The sequence below is a fragment of the Protopterus annectens genome, chromosome 5.part0 (assembly GCF_019279795.1).
Source record: "Protopterus annectens isolate FY-2018-M chromosome 5.part0, PAN1.0, whole genome shotgun sequence".
Lineage (NCBI taxonomy): Eukaryota > Metazoa > Chordata > Ceratodontiformes > Protopteridae > Protopterus > Protopterus annectens.
Genome location: NC_056735.1, coordinates 1,342,740,119 through 1,342,760,272, shown reverse-complemented (window position 1 = coordinate 1,342,760,272; position 20,154 = coordinate 1,342,740,119). Strand labels below are relative to the sequence as shown.

The window sequence follows — 20,154 nt, the reverse complement described above, 5'->3', positions numbered from 1 at the left end:
CCTCTGATTAGGCTTCCACCAGTTCAGGCAGATGGGCCTTTATTTAATGCATCTTCTAAAGGATGGCACCTGACTTATGGAGAGAGAGATTATATAGGGGCTCTAGACTGCCGATACTGAGAGTACCACTTCAGACTAAAACATGCAGTAAAAATGGCCTTTGCATAAAAAAAAATAAATACGTTTTGCAAATATGTTTTTCAAGGTATGGAATCCCCCGGTCCCCCCCCACCCTTAGTAGAAGTTTTCATCTTGTACACCAGACTTAATATAATTAGACTACTGTATCATGGAAAAGGAGATTTCCACCACCACACTGTGTACAGTTTATCTGATCATGCTACTTAGTAATCTTGCATTATTTGAACTATTGCTCATTATGCTCCTGTCCAGTTCTTCCGTATAACATCTATAACTTTAATGCAGGTAGATTCCAGACGGTAGTGTCCAGATTGTGGATGAAAAAGGTTCCTTGTATTAGGCCATCTAACAAAGTCAATAAATAACAAAATCTGTGTATTTTTAACTTTAATAAGGGACTATAATTGTCATAAAGCTTGGAAGTGTTAGCTGGCACCTGAAAACATTTTAGATGCACATTCTCTAAGCATTTCATCTCCAAGATCGAAATAGAGTGTGTATGTGTGAATGAATGCAATGTAAACATGACAGATGAGAAGTCTAAATGATACTGAAAATTTTTATTTATTAATAGAGGTTATCCAGTAGATCTTAAAAAAGGCATATTTGGAAGATAGTCATAAGATTTATATTTATTATATTTTTGAGGAAATGATAGTAAAAAAAATTCTAGAAGGAAGAATATTTTATTTTGTTTCTGAATATAATGTATCTTCATATGTAGATGTTATTTTAGTTAAAAAAAAATGCCATGTACTATCCGGAGGCCCACAGTTTAGTAATGCTGACTCAAGGATAAATACATTCTAAAAAAGGGAAAATTTGTGGGCTATGGTTGTAAATAGTTACTTTTGTGTTACATGGGACAGGCAAAAAAGGAAGTTAAGAATAAGACTATAGGAAATTATAAAATATTGTAAGACACAAAAGATGCGAGAATATAGTAGCAGAACATATGGTAACAAAACAGCAGTTGCTTCAGATTTCTGCTTTTTCTAAAGGCAAAATGCAGACTACTTCCAGTATATTTTAAGTCTGGTAAAGCTTGCAAAATGCCCCACTTATTCTTAATGTTCATTCCCCCATCAGTTCTGGTATTGAACTGGGTAATGTATCTAACGTGACTGTTCTCAGATATACCGTCATTAGAATAATTGCTGTAACAATATGGTCAAGCTTTTTCAGTTCTTTCATTCATCACAAAACTTGAGGGCTACCTCAACAGAACCTTACTATACTTCCTTTTCTTACATTCTTGTGTCATTTCTAATAACAGCTAGCTACAAGTGCGTGTATGAGTTTTTAGTCTGCTGGCTCTTAGAAATTGACTTCTTACATTGTCTTTATAGATAAATGGTGGATGCATGCTATCCGTGTAAAAATCTGCCTGTACCTATCTTCTAAAGAGATTTGTAATTATCTGATCACCAAGTTTAATTAAATTGATATCCAAGAAATTAATTCCTTCAACAGAATAATTTAATTTGAATTTTAAAAAATCCAGTAGTGGTGTCTAGATAGGAAACAAAATTATGTAGACTAGTCTTACTTCCAGTCAAAATTAAAACTATATCATCCACAAAACACTTGTAAAAAGCAACTTTTCCGTCATATTCATCTATCGTGTGATTTGTATTCAAATTTTCCCATTGATTCAAGGCCAAATTGGCATATGTATTTGCAACAGATGTCACCATTGCCATACCTGAGATTTGGTGATAAAGCTGTTCGAATAAAAACACATGACTGTTTCCTTGAAGTTGGGCTAACTAGTAAACCATTTCCACTTCTCTACTTGTGTAGTTGCTGTTAGACAATTAAAATTCTCTAACTGCTTGTATGCCATATTTATGGGACATTATTCTAAAGAGTGACTTTATATCCAACGTAACAGAAATAAATTAATTGATAACATGCATACCATTGATACAGTTTATAAAAAAAATCACCAGTATCCTTAATGTAACTTTGTAGTTTACTTAGAAAAGGGCTTAATAAATTCTCCAAATACAACAAAATTGGTTCGCTGATCTCTCCTGGCCTGATGCAGTGCCCCCCCCCCCCCCCCCATGAGACCGATTGTAAGTTTTTATGAATCTTTTTTAGATCACAGAGAAAGGGAATTATAGGATGTGTAACATTTTAAATGTTATTCAGTACCTGCAATTCATATATCAAAGAATTAACCTTGTATATAACAGTGTTAAGATAATTACTGCTGATTCTTTTGAAAGTAGCCTCCTCACTTAAAAAAATCATTTATATATTACAGATATTTAATTTTATCTAGAATAACAGTTGTTCCACCTTTATCTGCTTGCTTAATTATAATGTCAGGATTTTTTTTTTGTTGTTTTAATAAAGAATCAAATTCATTCTTGGTTAGATTATATTTTTGTTACACTTAAGTTGTACATAAATGTCATTTAACTGCTTTTCACATGCATCATGGAAAGCTGTAATGTCAGGTGCATTAACTGGTACAAAAGTACTTGATCTCTTAAGTGCTTTATTAACATAGGCACTATCTTTAAATTTGAGTTTTAAATTTAGATTTCTAGTAAAAAGTTTCAAATCAGTTAATGCATCAATCGAGCCATTTTCTGTGGGAATAAATTGAAGTCCCTTTTTAAGCAAAGCACAGTCTTTAGAGGACAATTCTAAGGTAGATTAACAATGGCTCTGTCATTACTCCGCTCCTATTCTGTGTACGACTGCGGGTCTCTGGGCCATTGTCCTGTCTTCAGTCCTATCTTCCTTTTCTTTTTATTCTTCCTCTGAATGACCCTAGGTTTCATTTCTGTTTTCTCTGGCAGATTCAATTTCAGAGCAGTCTGTTGGTACTGAAAATCCTGCCCTTGATTGGGGAGGTTATGGCCGATGATTTCTCTTGCTTCCATCTCTTCACCCCTCTGATTGGTGGAACTGGCTGCAGCCTGCGAGTGAGTAGGAAGTTCAAGAGACTGCCATGCTACTTGGTAACTCTACCATTCACCGAATCAGGCATACCAGTAACGTCAAGTTCCTACTTAGAGCCTCTGGTATTAAATTCACGAGGAAATTTAAATGTTTCTTTTGGCCATGAAAAAAAAATATTCCCATTCTTAAAATAGTTAATATCACAATGCAGTTTATGCTTTTTAGTTTGCTGCAAGTGCTTCTCAGACATTTAAGTGCTTCAGCATTTCATTACATGTCCCAGTAAACTATTTGAAACAAGGCATAGCAGTGATACTACTTTCAAGGGCAACAATCTCAGTTTGCAGGTCTTTCTCTATATCAGAGAAAAAATAATTCATAAGTTGCATGTAATCAACACTAAGTTTTAAATTCAATTGTTTACCATAAGTAGGCATTTTCAGGTTCCTTAGACAACATGGTACCATGCGGGACAATCCCAAGTTCCAGATAAGCTTGTAAATCATTCTCGGATTGGGAGTGGCCTAATGGTTAAGGTGTTTACCTTATAGACACAAGGTGCAGGGTTTGATTCTCACATGGGGTAATTGGCTAGGTTTAAAATGGCCCACAAGGGCAGTTACCTAGTAGTAACCTATGAACCAATTTAACCCATCTATGTCAAGCAAAGTTCTTCATTAACACTCTTCAAGAAAAATCTTGATGAGTGGATGGGAAATAGGAAATACACCCCGGGGATCACTTCTGTGTCTCTGCTCATCAGTGGCACAGGAAAATAACTTTCTTGGGTGGCGTAAGCCAGGGAACCTTATTGGCTAGGCTTGCATAGGCCCTTGGGCCAATAGCCTAATACCTACCTATGAACCTATGAGAGTGTATCTGAGAACAGCCATGCTAGATATGTTACCCCATGCAGTACCAGAACCGATGGGGTGATGAACATTGTCAAGAATAATTGGGGCGTTTTGCAAGCTTTATCAGACTTAGAAAAGTATATTGGAAGTAGTCTGCATTCTGCCTTTAGCAAAAGCAAAAATCTGAAGCAACGGCTGTGTTATAAGAATGTTAGTACCCTGAAACAGTTGTTAAAAGTTGATAAAAAAATGCTCCATCTCATGCCACAATTGTGTAAACTGTAAATATATTCTACAAAGTACCGAGTTTATTCACCCAGTTAAAAAAAAAAAAAGTGTGAATTTTATTTTTTCGCTTCTTGTAATACAACTAACATTGTTTGCTTAGCAATGTGCTTAACGGAACATGTTTCAGATATTAAATGTAATGGATCCACGAGTTCTCTTGCAAAACATTGTTTTGAAAATGGTTAAAACACATTTTAAACTTTACAGTCTTTCAGAAGCTGCTACCAAACTTAAGGGGTGCAGGGATCTGAATAAGTTAGAAATTGTTGAATATGGTTTGATGTTGAGATTTTTCCTGGAATAAATGCTGCTATTAGTATTAAGCTGATTTTAAAACATAAATGAAACTAGATTTATTGTTTTTATAGGATTATGAAATGACTCATTTTTTTCTGCATAAGCTGTTTTTATGGTGTTTGTTTGCATTTTAAATTTTATCTCACTAATTTTCCATGTTTTCTGATTGGTTTTGTTGTGTCATGTGTTTTATCCAAATTTATTGGATCCTAATTGTTTATTACACACTGAGGAAGAGATGCTAAGCTTTGTGACTTTACTTCTGTTGGATTAAAGCCACTTTTATTTGTATCTCTGGCTTCATAAGTCCGTTTTTTTATAAGTGGTTCTTTTCATTTTACTGTTGACTTACGTTAGTGTGTTTGCCTGTTCATTTGTGTAGATGGGACAGCAACAGCCGCATGTATGTGCTGAACAGTTGCTCCCCCCTCCACCCCCTCTAGGCAATGCATGCACAACAGGGAGCAATTTTCAGACGTCTCTAATCCCAGGGCAGGTTAGTTTGTGACCCTGGCCCAAAGGGAGATGATGACTTGTATTGTTGAAACAGCCTATTGCTTCTACACCTCTCACCCCCCAAGAGGTGCTTCTAAGGACTGTGGAGTGATAGATGAGCCAGAGTCTAATGGGGAAATGCACAGAGACAGTGGGAAGTAATGCTTGTAATTTGTACATTTCCCACTGCAAGATGTGAAATTATACGTTTTCGTGCCTGTTTGCAGTTCTATCCCTATACCAGGTAGGTGTACTTTTAAATGTATAATTTCATTTAGACTGAGTGGATCTTGGCTGCTGTGGTCTGTCCGTTTCTATTTTTTCTGTTAGCAAGGCAGTTGAGATGACCAGACTGTCACTTTAACGAAGTTGTCATGACCCCCCATTTATATTGAGATTTTTTTTATGTATGACCTGCTTTCCTATGATGCCATAAGTATTTAAATTGGTGCACTCTGGTTCTGCTTTCAGAATTTTCCCATAACACATTTCTTTATCCATAGTAGCAACTGTTAGCGGTCTTCTAGAAAAAAAAAAAGCTTTTTGGCTGCATGACACTGAGGACTTTGTGCTTTACCATTATAAGTTACATAAAACGCATTTACCGTGCACGAATGTCATAATACAGTTGTATATCATTTTGGACACAAATTTCATAATGAAAAAGAAAAGCCATAAGCTGTGACTTTCAAATATAATTATGAAAATTTATGTTGTACCATACTTCATTACTATATGATTACAAATACTTGACTTGGTGAACCTATTCATCCTGTAACACTTTGGCAAGTTCTGTTTCTTTTACATTTTATTTTTTTTCATCTGATTGCTGTAAGATAGTTTTCATTTGTTACATAAGAAGTGTTGTATAGTCACAGATTGTTTTATTGCCTAATTTGTTGACCTTTGCAGTTTGATGCAGTACCGCTAAGTTGTTACTCATTTGTCACTAGTTTTCATTGATGCATTTTCATTGAATGAAGGGAAACAATAAATTCCCCATGCATAACTTGTAAACAATTGCTATACAATTCATAAAAATGTGTTTACAGTTCTAGAAATTCAGTCCTCATGGTAACTTGCTTGAAGAACTGTCTGCATTAGACATAAAAACTTTTGTTATCCCACAGTTGTATATACTGCACTCTGACTTGCTAAGACAAGCTGGTGTACCCACTCTTGATGCATGTTCTGTGTTATCCTACTTCCATATTATGTAGCCATGCTGAGGGTACTCTTACGCTGTTATGCAAAGCAAGTCTGCAAATGGTACAAATGATTTATAAAACTAAATTGTACAAAGCTGTAGTACCTGTATTTAAAAACAAAGTACTTGAATAATGAGTGTGCATGTCACTGTATAATCTGAAGTAAGAAGTATTGACACCTTTTTATGATAAATTGTGCATTATACAATGCCTCCCTATTAATATTCTAAAATGTGCACGCTGATTGGCCAGCCCAGCCAGCGTGCCTATTGTAAATCCCACAAGCTACCAACGGAAAAAGGTCTGACCACCCGGACTTTTTTCCATTGGTACAAACTGCCCACCTATCTTTTTTTGTACAAAAAAAAAAAGGAGAGAAAACGGAACAACGGAGACATTCTTTTCCCCATTGCTTCTGTTTCAAAGTCTTGATGTACTGGGTATGCATAGGAATGCAAGTTCCATACGCATGCGCAGTACATCAAAATGCACAATCAGTATACCACAACCGGCAGAACAGCAATCCGCCGTTATAAAAAGACATTATTTAAGAAAAGTAAGTATTTTTTTCTTAAATAATAGCATTGTATAATAGCAATAACCAACTCCGCGGTTGTGGTATATTGAAGATTTACCAACGGTTGGCTTTGTTTAATCACTCGGGCTTCGCCCTCGTGATTAAACCACACCAACCGTGGGTAAATCTTCAATGTACCACACCACGTCGTCAGTTATTGCTTAAGTATATCATTACGCCACATTTGTCTGAAAGTAATTGTTAGTTAATATCCTAGGATATTTACATGTCTAGGAAATGTACTCAGTGAGTTGATTCCTAGTAGAGTTACAGTAATGCATCATACTAAAGGTGACCAGTAGAAGTGTCCATTAAGTAGCTTACTTGATGATGTAGAAGTCATTCTTTGTAAAAATTTCAGGATGTGACTAGATATATACATTTGGGGGAATACATAGGTGTGTAAGGGGTGATTTTTTTTCTTTGCTACATTTTTATGAAAAACAAAGCCTACACATACTTTTAATCATTAATAATATAGGTTCATAGGTTGGTACTAGGCTATCGGCCCTAGGGCCTATGCAAGCCTAGCCATAGCAATTCCCTGGATATTTCTTCCCACAATATTTACTTCTCTGGACCCCTGTCTAGCAGGGTGACTGACATGATTCCCGGGGTGAATTTCCTATCTCCCATCCAATCATCAAGGTTCCTTTTGAAGAGAGCCAATGAGGCGCTCTGCTTGACATGTATGGGCAGTCTGTTCCAGAGTATGGGGAGTCTCTGGGTCAGGAACCTATCCCTCCAGCATGTTTTGTTGATTGTGATGACAAGGTTTAGATCCCTGGAGTGTGTGGCTGTGAAGGATTGGGATTTCTTTAAGTGGAGCATGTCCAACAGCTCAGGGTTTGACATGGCCTTGTATGTTAAGCAGAGATCGCCTCTGAGTAGATGATATGCCACAGAGTATAGCTGGAGTTTTTTTAGATGGTCAGCATATGGCATCTGCTTTAGGCCTGTGATTCTTTTAGTGAGGTATTTCTGTGGCCTTTCCAGCTGTTGCAGATGTATTGTGAGGTACATACCAAACGGGGCATTATACTCTATAATGGGTCTAATGAGGGATGAGTACAGTGGGACAATGATCTCCTTTTTTCTGGATGAAAAGCCCTTAGTGATGAGATGTGCCACATAGAAGGATTTCCTGACTGTTGTGGTGATGATGTTATCGAAAGTGAGACCACTGTCCACCTGTGTCCCTAAGTCTCTCATCACCCTTTCGATGTTTAGTGTCTTGCCATCTATGTGGTAATTCATGGGTACATGTTTTTTTCCAAAGGGGATAACTATACATTTCTTGGCATTAAGCTTGAGCCTATGGCTCTGGCACCAGTCATCTGTTTCTGTAAGGCCCTTTTGCAGAATATCCACATCACTGGGGATTCAATAATGGCTCCCAGTTTGCAGTCATCTGCAAAGTTTGTTAGCCAGAGTCCCTTAGTGTTGGCCTGTACTTCATAGAAGTAGATGCCAAACAAGAGTGGTCCCAAGACTGAACCCTGAGGTACTCCACTTGTCACTTGTCTGGAGCTGGATTTGGAGTCTGCTACTTTTACAGTCTGGGTTCTGTCAGTAAGCCAGTTGGCAACCCATTGAGTGACGTAGGGATTTATGCCCAGCTTAGTAAGTTTATCTATGATTCCAGAGTGGGGGATGGTGTCGAAGGCCTTGGCGAGGTCCAGATAGGCTGTGTGGACCACCTTACCCTCGTCCACAGCTCTGGAGACTGATTCGAAGAAGTCAGTCAGATTCAGGAGACAAGATCGGCCCTTCACAAACCCAAACTGGGTTGGGTTCAGTGTTTGAAGGTTGCCAATGTCTTTGTTTATTAGTTCCATGATAATGCGTTCCATGCCCTTGCAGATCAGGCTTGTCAGACTGGGACGGTAGTTCCCAGGATCCAAGGTGGATCCTCCCTTGTGGTGCGGGATAACTATAGCTGTGCGCCACTTAGAAGCCTGAGGTGAGGCTATGATTAAACATGACACTTAGGTGAGGTGCCAGTTCATTTTGTAGTTCATGTAGTACACAGCCTGTGATGTCATCTGGTCCCATGGATGGTGTATTCTTAGCTTTGGAGAGTGCAGTTTCCACCTGTGTGGCCGTGATTATTGGAATTTGGCAATCTTTTGGTACTGAGATGGGCTCTTTAGGGGGTGAGAGGGGGGCGAAGTTAGCACTAAATCGATTTGCCAGGATATTGGCAATATCCTTGGGATCAGTATATTTGATGCCATTCTGATGTAGCTCAGAGCAGATCTGAGCATTGCCATTTAGATTATTGACATAACTATAGAATGCCTTGTGGTTGTCTTTGGAATCTTTGGCAATTTTATTTTCGTAACTAGCTTTTGAGGATTTTATGAGGGATCTCAGCTTCTTACTGAGGCTGGTGAGGGAGTTTTTTGCATCCTGGGATTTTCCTCTTTTCTGCAACAGTTTCTTCCTGCTTTTGTATATTTTTTTATAGCAGGGGACCACCAGATTGGCTTCCTTTTTTTTGGAGAAGAGCATCTTGGTTCTATTTGGGATGGCACGATTCATGCACGAGTGGATGTGCTCGTACAGTGCCTTAATGTAGGATTCTGCAGTCGAACTTCCAGATCCCGTCTGCGTGGGTGTTGTGAAGTTTGTCACTTCTGACTTCAGTAGCATGAAGTTGGCTTTGGAGAAGTTTTTTAAGGAGGTTTCCTTACTGGGGGTGGGATGTGGATGTCAAAGGTGATTTGCTTATGGTCAGACCTGACCAATGAGGGGGTGACCACTGGTGTGGAGCATCTATCTCCCATGTTGGTAATGACCAGGTCTAGGATATTGGAGCCCGTGGTGGGACAATGGATTAGTTGATCCTGGGCGTTGGAATTTATGAATTCCAAGAACCGTTGGGAAAAGGAGTTGGTACCCGAGTAGTTTTCCCAATTAATGGCATGGTAGTTGAAATCACCCAGTGTTAGGGTGTTTGGTTGTATCTTAATATTTTCCAGTATGTTTAGAAAGGTGTAGTGAGAATCTTGGGGCATGGTGGGGGATCTGTTGCAAGCTACAATTTGGATTGCAGTCTTACCTAGTGTTAGTTGCACCTGGAGAATTTCAGTTGCATTGTGTTGGGCAACTAGCCTGGAGTTATGAATATCCTTGTTGAATATGGACACTCCTCCACCTTTAGTGTTTCAGTCTTGGTTTTGTGGCCGAAAAGTGTAGTAAGAATTGTAGCCTGGTATTGCAGGGGTGCTCTCTGGACCCTTGAACCAGGTCTCATGTACTGCACAGATATTGATATTCTCCATTTTTAGGAGTGCCTCGAGAGAGAGTGCATTTTGAGGTTTAGACTTCTAGCATTGAGTAGCATTGCCTCCAGATTTTGCATGCTTGTATCTGTTACGGTGGTGGTTTTATCCTTTGAACCTTGCCTAAAAAAGGCACTATAGGGGTGGCAAGAGCTTTACCCAGTAACCTGAATCCCAAGGGTGACAGGTAGTTGAAAAAGACATTTTGATAAAGTATGCGAAAAGTTTTAAACAAACTGCAAGCAATCCATTTATAAGTTGTTGAGGTGCATTTATTTATATCAGCAGTTCATGTCAGACTTAGTCTTCAAGGATGTATATTTCATGAGTAATTTACAAGTTAATATCTTTTAAATTTACAGAATGCTTTTGTAGCCTTTCAAGAACTGTATTCTGTTTTATTTAAATCTTTTGTTATGTGGCATTTCATTCTATCATATCAGTGGAAATGAGCATGTACAAACTATTATTTTGCAGTGTGTATTTGGTATATTTGCATTAGTCTAGGTTTTGGAGTTTAATCATCTTGAATCATTAAGTTTGCACAAATAACCTCTTATTCACACACACACATATCATGAATACTGCATTGCTTTATTTTAGATCAGAAATTTTGCAAGAATAGTACACTTTTGGTCCGTTAACAGCTTTAACAAAACACTACTACTTGCTGGAGTGAGCAGTTTGTGTTTCCAGACCAGTCCTTAGGCAACAAATTTTTATTGAACAGAAGTGACATAAAATGATTAATACTAACCACACACTGTTGTATCTACTTGAAATTATTATTAAAAATTTAGCACTTTTGTCCCATACAATGGCTCGGGACTTAATCAGTTTAAAATTCCAATGACATCACTTCCTTTTATATACTTGTACATTTAAATAAACATGCAAACACAGAAAAGCTATGAAAAAATGCATTAATAATTATATATACTTTGTCATAAATAATTCTAGCACCATTCTACTTATAGTGAATCAATTTAAAAATAATATATTGAAATTATCAAAATTCTCATATGATATTCTGCCTCAATTTTAAATAACTCATAATAGAGATCCTGCCATTCATAACTGGTAATTTTGTAGCATTTAACCTTACCTACCACAATAACTCTTTAAACATTCAAATACTATAAAGGTCAACACCCCTGTTATTTCTAACTACTTTATCAATAATGAAATAAATAAACTTATTGAACGATGGACAAATTAAAGAATGTATAGAGAATTGGGTTCCCTACATTTTTTAATGTCATAATGTGATCATATATTCTATCTTTTAGTCTTCTCTTGGTCTTACCCACATAAAATGCCGGACATGAGGTGTATGTTGCTACTTAGACCACCATCCTTGTATTGCAATTGCAATTACCGAGGCACTTCCAACACCCTATTCCAACTCTCAATTGAAATATAAGGTCTGTTGATGAATCTACAAAATTTGCAACTACCAGACTTGGCCATTTTTGAGGGCCCCTGAAATACCTTTTTCGAGTGCCCACTCTCCAAATAATTTTTAATATTATGGCCCCTTCTATACACTACATTTGGGGCATTACCAAGTATGTCCTTCCACTCTTTCTTGAAAGTGAAAACTCAGTGGGAACACGTGACTTTTAAAAGTCTTGAAGCCACAGTATTATATGGAATTAATGTGGCACCATTCTTGCCCATATCAGTCTCCACTTCATTTCCTATTTTGACATTCGTGTTCTCACCCTTACTAGGTTGAATTAATACCCCAGTAGAACTTAAAATGTAACCATATCCAGTCCTTCTCCCCCTCCCAGATTTAACCTGCATCAACACCTCTTTGTAATGATGCTTTCTCTACAAAGTTCTAACAAAAATTCTATCTCATAATTAAATTTCATGTTATCTGAACGAAGTCTCGAAAGGCGAGCCATCTGGCCATTTACTATATTTTTCTGTTTGTAAGGAAGACTGCTGTGAAAATGTAAAAAGGTGTTTTTCCTATAAATATTCAACATATTTTTTTTCACATGATCCTTTTCAGTTGTGACATAAATTAATCACATCAAGATGACACTATGTGAAACTTAAGAAATCCAGTTGTACTTTCTGAAAAACTAACAAATTGTTTAAAGGTAGTGATATCCCCTTTCCATAGGATGAATATCATTCAAAAACCTAAAATATTTCAATATCTGATTTTTATAGGGGCAGTCATCAAACCACCTATGTTCCCCTTCTGCCAAGACCAGATTAGCGTAAACAGGGGCACATTTAGCCCCTTTCGCTACCTCTGCAATCTGCTGAAAATATTCTCCATCAAAATAGAGAAAGTTGCTGGTTAGAACTAATTCTACATGTGGCATTACATGTATTTTTATTGCATCAAACTCATCATCCTTTAGTAAACATTCCAAAAAATATTCAAGTTTCAACTTATGGGGAATCACGGAAAAAAGATTAATGACATCAGTAGTTGCAAAGATAACTTCGTCATCAAAAAGAGTGTCATTCAGTAATTGCAAAAAATGTCAGGAATCCCTCAATATATGAGAGACTTTTCTAACCAATTGTTTACAATGATGGTCCATATATGCCATTTAAGTTTCAGTCTTGGAGCCCTTAGCAGCGACAGTTGGTCTCAGTGGGGGATCCTGTGAATTTTTTATGAATCTTTGGGATTCCAGAGATTGCCACAGTAATAGGACTGCCCACTCTCAAATATCTATGAACCTCTTGGGTGGTGATCCCTTGGTTTAACTGCCAGACATATGTCTACTTTATAAGCCAAGATATTTTCATTCTTCGATGCACTTCTATATGTCTTCTCATCATGTAAAATATCTATCATTTTTCTAGCATATTATAATCCATTTTATTTGTTGCCATTACTAGTTGTCTGTAACAGCTGTAACAAAAAAACTTTAGGATAAACTATATCCCTAAATGTGAACAAGTACCTTTTCATTCCTTATACCTCCTAACTCTCCCTTCTTCACTTAATTCCTTAACTTCTATTAAATTCCCTCCCCTGATTTTCTCTCTAAATGTACTGTAAGCCTGTTTTGCCCTCACTTCATATTGGAATTCCTGTTTGTATTGGAGTAAGTTACTTTTAATTTCTCTACAAACTGTCTAAAATGTCTCTAAATATTAAATGATTGTCATATAATTTGTATTGATTCTTAACCAATGTTTTTGTTTTATCTAATTGTTTATAATTATTTAAACTGCAAATATTTTTATTTTTGAAGATTATTTCAAAGCATTTTAATGACAATTTTACAATTTAGAGCTTTTTTCCCCAAGCCTCTGCTGAAAATGGGCTTTGACTCAGACTTCCCCAGTAATGAAATGTCAATAAAAAATAAGCTTTACATAAAACAGTACCAATTGTTGAATAAGATTCAACTCTGCAGGACTTTCACTGTAATGGTTTTCAGAGTATGTGCATGGAGTGACAGCTTTCCTCCTCTCCTGGTTAGGTGGCTCACTTGTAATTAATACATAGAGTATATATCTCATTTCACACAAAATACTCCTTATCAGAAGGTTCAGAAATTGCAAGCATTGTGACTGTGCACTTGTGGGTTAGCAATAAGTTCTAACCTTCAGTAATTCCTTTAATGAGAATGATTTTGTCACTGCCCTGTAGTAGGAGGAGGAGGCAAGGCAGGTCCCAAATTATTCCTGCAGTCGTAGTACTGTTGTGCTACTTGACTACATACTTTAATTTATGTTTAATGTTTAGAAAGTGGTTCTGTGTACTGTAGCATGAATAATGACAGCAGTTGGGATCTCATTAACACTCATTATTTTTTTCTTTGTTGTGTCATTGCAGTGGGAGTGCCTGTGGTTCCTGATCCTGTCCCTCACTTTCTTCTTGACCCTATCCTGGTTTTATTTCTGGTGGGAAGTCCATAATGACTATGATGAATTCAACTGGTGAGTACACACGACCAGCTGCTTGTCTGCCTGCTGTGCCTGCTGACTTCCTGCAACTTTCTCCTCAGTAGAAAACAGCTCTTTGATGATCTCACTATGAAGGGCTACTGCTTTTAGTGTAGTATGAAATGACTGTCATGTGTAGTGAACGCTATTAATGTATGCTCTCAGAGCACTGCAAGTTGTGAAACTGATACCAAAGTGCTCCTTTTCCTGGGAAAATGATTTGTCTTTTAAAACAGATTCTCAAGTGATTTGTTGCACTTGCAAAATATCTGTGTAGCACATTGTAGGAGTGAAGTCTGAGAAATGTTGCCCTTGTTAAATGAGAGCTATTAAATCATCTTTTGCAGCCAACAAAAATATTAGACTGACATGGTGGTTGGGAAGGTGGCCTAAAGGTTAATGTGTTTGCCTTACAAACACAAGGTGCAGGGTTCGAGTCTCACAGGGGATAATTGACTAGGCTTAAAATAACTCACAAGGGCAGTTAGGTTAGTACTAATCTATGAACCTATGTCTTTTTTTTTCTTTATTAAATATTTTTATTAAAGAATCATACAATAGTACCCTTGTACAGCAAAGCTATCATGTCATACCTCTGTTCAAATATTTCATTGCAATGTGCCATGGAACTCTGTAACATAGACTGTAATTATCACTTGTGTTAAAATATAGCTCACCTGAAAGCTTTCAGGCAAACAAAATTTCGTCCTGTTTTGGGGATTTTGAATTTTAAATACAACTTGTAAGTAAAAGATTCTAAAACTATTTACAGTTCAACTTGCCCACCATTTCAATGGTACTGTTTTTAATTAATAACATGGTCTAAGAAAATATGACATTAGGACAGGTTCTTGAGACTGTTAAAATTTCTTACCTCTAACATTCATGAACAAACACTTGATTCACTATAGCACAACAGTGCTTTCGCACCACAGCCGTGTTCACTTAAATTAAGACATGAATTACTCATCATGCCCCCCCCCCCTCCCCACAACTGCAACCATAGGGGATCATTGTAATTTCCGACTACTTGCTATGCATTTCTGGCCTACCATGACTGGGAATCTTAATTGTCTTAATTCATGGTCTCTGGAAGACGTATACTATTTAGTGCCATTTCTTTGGTAAGATTGGCTGTAGGATCCCAAACATTTTGCAGTAATATATCTATCCCTTTCCCAAATTCTTCTGACTCCTCACATTCCCAGAGCTTGTGCTCCAGTGTACCTCTTTACCATTGCAATACCAGTATTCAGGGAAGTAGTTGGGGACATACAGGATAGCCATTGTGGTATCGGGCAGTATAAATTTAGTTTCTGGAGATATATTGATCATTGGATTGAGCCTGTGCTTTCTCTGAATGTTAATACAGTCTGTTTATAGTATCATAGGAGGTTACTCAGCTAATGGCCCTAGGGCCCTTACAAGCCTAGCAAAGTACAACCCCTGTTCCCAAGAATATCAAGGTATTAAGTGGAAATAAGTCATCAACTACTGCCCCTGTTTGAGGGACAAATGTGAAACTCCCGGGGTGAATTTGCGTTTTTCTATCCAGTCATCCAAATTATACTTAAATAGGGTCAGCGAGGGGCTCTGTTTCACCTGAATTAGTAGTTTGTTCCAGAGGAGACTTGACTTCTGTGAGACATATCTGTCTCTCCAGCAAGTTCTGTTGTCACATACTAGGTTGAATTCCCTAGAGTGAGTGCATCTTATACCATTTGAATTATGAATGTCAGCATTTCCATTACAGCAGGATCTGAGATACCTTTATATGCAAGGCAGAAGTTGCCGCTGAGTAGTCTGTAAGACACACAGTATACAGTGATTTCAGTTTGTTAATGTATGACATATGCTAAAGACCCTGAATTTTCTTTGTAAGAAACCTTGGAGGTCTTTAAAGTTGCTGCAGGTGCCTGGTAAGGCACATACCAAAGGTAGAATTGCACTCTCTTATTAGCCTGATGAGTGAGGAGTACAGGGGGGTTATAACCTCTTGTTCTGGATGCAATGCCCTTACTTATGAGGTGGGCGATTTAGAAAACCTTTCTTACTGCTGTGGAGACATAATGATCAAAGGAAAGGTTACTGTCAACCTGTGTGCACAAATCTCTCACCACTGATTGCATGCTTAGGGTGGTGTTATTAATGTGTTAATTTGCAGGGACATCACCCTTGCTGAAGGGGATGATGTTTTTCTTGCATTGAGCCCATGACTTTGGCACCAGTTGTTTGTCTAAGTCCCTCTTGTAGGAAGTTGACATCTTTTGGGGACTCAATGCCTGCACCCAGTTTGCAATCAGCAAACTTTGTCAGGCATAGGCCTTTTGTTTTAGCCTGTACATCTGAGAAGTAGATTCCCAAAATAGGGTCCCCCAGCACTGATCCCTGTAGAACACCACTGGTTACAGGTCTGCTGGTGGAGGTAGTCATCTATTTTGACTGTGTGCATTCAATCAGTGATCCAGTTTGCAACCCACCTGACAATATACGGGTTATTCTTAGCTCGATAGTTTATCGATGATGCCTGAGTGGTGAATAATGTCAAAGGCCTTGGCCAGGTATATGTAGTCTGTATGCATGGATTTGTCTTTTTACAGGGCTTTGGTGACTGCCTCAAAGACGCTCACCAAGTTCAAGAGGCAGGATCTCCCTTTAACAAAGCCAAACTTGGTTAGGTCAAGCATTTGGAGGTCTCCTTTATCTTTCTTGATAAGGTCTATGATTATTCTTTCCATAGCATTGCAGATTAAGCTGGTCAAGCTTGTGCATCTATAGTTCCCAGGGTCAGTGGGGGCACCTCCTTTATGTAATGGGATGACGGTTACTGTTTTCCATTCAGCAAGTACCAAACCATTGCTTAGACTGTGGTTAAAGAGAGCACCCAGCGGTGCAGCTAGTTTCTGTTTTATTCTATTTAGAATGCAGCCTGGGAAATTACTAGGTCCCACAGAGGCTGTGTTTTTGGCTTTGGAGAGACCATTTATGACCTGGTCCTTAGAGTTGGTAGGTGGAGGGCAGGTGATAGGGATGCTTTGGGGGGATGTGGTGGGGACAGAGGGGAGAAGTTTTCACTGAACCTGTTAGCTAGCAGATTGGCTATTTCTGTGAGTTCCATATATGTGGTGCCATTAACAACCAATTCTGCGAAGATCTAGGTTTTTCCTTTAAGGTTTCTGACATAGCTAAAGAAGGCCTTAAGGTTATCTTTAGTGAAGGAGGCTAATTTGGATTCATAGTTAGCTTTAGATTGCCTTACGAGGTGTCTTTTTTGCTTGTTTAAGCCGAGAAGGGAATGCTTCCACTTCAGAGACCGTTCCTTCCAGCTCTTGGACAGCAAGTTTTCTCTTATTGTATAACCTGTTAATGGTGGATGTCCACCAGGCAGGCTTGTTCTTTCTTGAGTATCTTGATTTGGTCCTATCAGGTATGGTGGAGTCAATACATTTGTATAGATGTTATATGAGACATTGGTCTAAATCCCAGTATAGGTGTCCATGCCATCAATGAGGGCAGGGACTATGATGCTATTAATGCTGTCACATATTAGGTTGTAATTGGCTTTGGAGAAGTTTTTTAGTCTAGTCGCTGCTATTGGGGGGGAGGGGGTTAGATGTTATTAATTCTAAAGAAACTGATTTATGATCAGGCCTCACTAGAGAGGGCTCCACACATGGGGTGGTGCAATAATCACCAGATCCAGAATGTTTGGGCCCCTTGTGGGGGTGTCAACCAACTGGTCCCAGGGCATTGCATTTGATGAAGTCTAAGAACCTTTGGGCAAGTGTGTTAGAACATGTATAATTTACCCAATCTGTGGATGGGTAGTTAGTCACTCAAAATCAGGGTGGTTGGTTGTATCTTGAGCAATTCAAGTATGCACTATGGGTATCCTGGTTCACAACTAGCAGTAACTTGGTGAGGCGTCTTACCTACAGCCAGTTGGACCTGGATTAGTTCAAGGGAATAATTTTGTTTAACCAATCTAGAGGTGTATTTATCTTTGAATATTGATACTCCACCTCCTTTAGTTCTCACACTTTCAGTTTATGGTCTGAATGTGTGGAAGGCATTATATCCCGGTATGGCCGGGGTGCTTTCCGTGGCCTTAAACCAAGTCTCTGTGATTGCACAGATGTTAACATCTTTTAATGTGAGGGCTGTTTCCAGTGAGTGCAGTTTTACTTTTAGACACATTTAGCAGCATAACCTTGAGGATGCTTTTTGAAGATATTTTTACATGAATTTTGTTGTGAGATTTCCTAAAATAGGGACTATGGGGAGGCAAGAGCCTTAGCCAGTAACCAAAATCCCAGAGGTGACAGACCACGCTGCTTTGTCAGAGATGGTCATCTATCTACCATTTCATCCGAGGCTGACAGGTACTGGATCCCCTCAATGACACCAGAAACTAAGCCTATTGCTGAAGTCAATTATTTTTTTGTTTATATTGTGGTAGCTTAGGTAAAGGTAGCATGCTGCTCAAGGCTAGGGACATACCTGGCAGAAATACATATTCAGAGAGCTCAATCATGTCTCTCTCCATGTAATCCAGTGAGATACATCTCAAGTCATTCATGCCAACATGAACTATGACGGAGTCATAACAATACTTGTTGTGGAGAGACTTGAGTGCGTGTGTGATGTGGCAAATCCTGGCACCCGGCAGACAGCTGATCGTAACCTTCTCCTTGTCCAGCCTGGTGAGTGGCACATCTGTGTGTCAAACTATGGAGTTGCCTGTCACCAAAACATTTGGTTTAGATGTGCTTTGCCGTAGGGGCTTGTTTGGTGAGACACTTGTGGTTGTATGTGTATTGAGTGCTGTAGGCACTGTATTAGGTGTAACATCTTTGTGTTTCAGAGGTCTCTGGTGTTTAGGTAAACTTTTGGTGAGTACCCCTGCATATGGTGGTTTGTGTGGAGTGTGTGATTTGTGCAGGAGGTGTAGTATGTGGGCTGACAAACCTATTCAATGTTACTGTTCTGTGAACAAGAGAGCAAGGATTCCAAATTCTTAGTGTATATGCATCTCTCACAAATTGAGTGGTTTAGGAGTAGTAGGTTGTGAGTGTACATGAGGCAATTGCTGCATTGCCTCAAGATACCTATGTCATTCAGGCTGGCAGGAGAATTGGAGAAGAATTGACCATCCATAATAATAGGTGTAAATTTGCTTTAATGAGGAGGGATGTAGTTTAATTGGGGGATTAATGCTGGGTCTATACTAATGGGGCTCTCAAGGGGTACAAGACTATTAGGGTCTAGGAGATTTCTTTAAAAGTGTCAAACATTGAAAGCCCAGGTGAGGTGTTCTCCTCCTCAGTTGGAGCACGGGCAGCTTCTAAGGGAAAATAAATCTGCTTTAGCCTTTGAGTCTGTAATCGCCAATGGATACCTCCACTGCTCGGTGCTGCACTACATGAAAATAGATGCCTCTGATAGCTCAGATGAAGATAGTAGAGCAATGGCTGGTCACCATACTCTGTGGAGTTGTGTTAACAGGGACAAACCTGTGCAAACGCAGGGCTTATACAGCAACTGCAAGAACCCTTTTTTAAAACAAATTGAGCAATTTTCCAATAAGCTGGCCAACAGAAATACTCAACGACACTTCTCTCCACTTACTATGAGTGCAATAGGATACCAGTGTGTTAGACTCCAATTAAAAAAAACAACTACTGAAACCAATTTTTTATTCTAGCGCCACGGTAAGTCACCTTCATGGAAATAGCCAATACTGAGCCTTATTCCGACAAGTCTCCAACTCAGATGGGTCGTTTGCTAAACATTTCTTTTCAGAGGCCCTCTTAATGTAAGATAGCTGGTTTTAGTGCTCAAATAATGCTGAACAGTGTAGATTTAGCAAATCTGAATCTAGCCTATGCTGTAAAGTACGCAAGTACTAGAAAATGCAAAGTGCAGGAAAAACAGTCTGAAACAGTGAAACAGCAAAACTGTTAAAACAGCTAAAAAAACAGTTAAAAGTAGGTGGCAATTCAGTAATACACAAGTACAGTGAATAAAAATACTTGTTTTTCTGTAGAGTTCAAAGGATACCTTAGATTTTGTTTGGATGGAGTCCAGAGATCAGAGAGAGTACACCATTCCTAGAGCAGCTCCTATAAACTGAGCATCTTCTGTAATAATCTCCCTAA

At 38.5% G+C, this 20,154-nt stretch overlaps 1 protein-coding gene across 2 annotated transcripts in view; it reads left to right on the top strand.

Moving 5' to 3' along the window:
* Nucleotides 1-20,154, top strand: part of GDPD5 (glycerophosphodiester phosphodiesterase domain containing 5) — a 1,733,766-nt gene that overhangs the window by 904,151 nt on the left and 809,461 nt on the right. For both annotated transcript variants that reach the window (XM_044071140.1, XM_044071141.1), the window contains one exon: nucleotides 13,887-13,990. In XM_044071140.1, coding sequence (XP_043927075.1) covers nucleotides 13,887-13,990 — 104 coding nt within the window. The remainder of the gene's footprint in view (nucleotides 1-13,886; nucleotides 13,991-20,154) is intronic.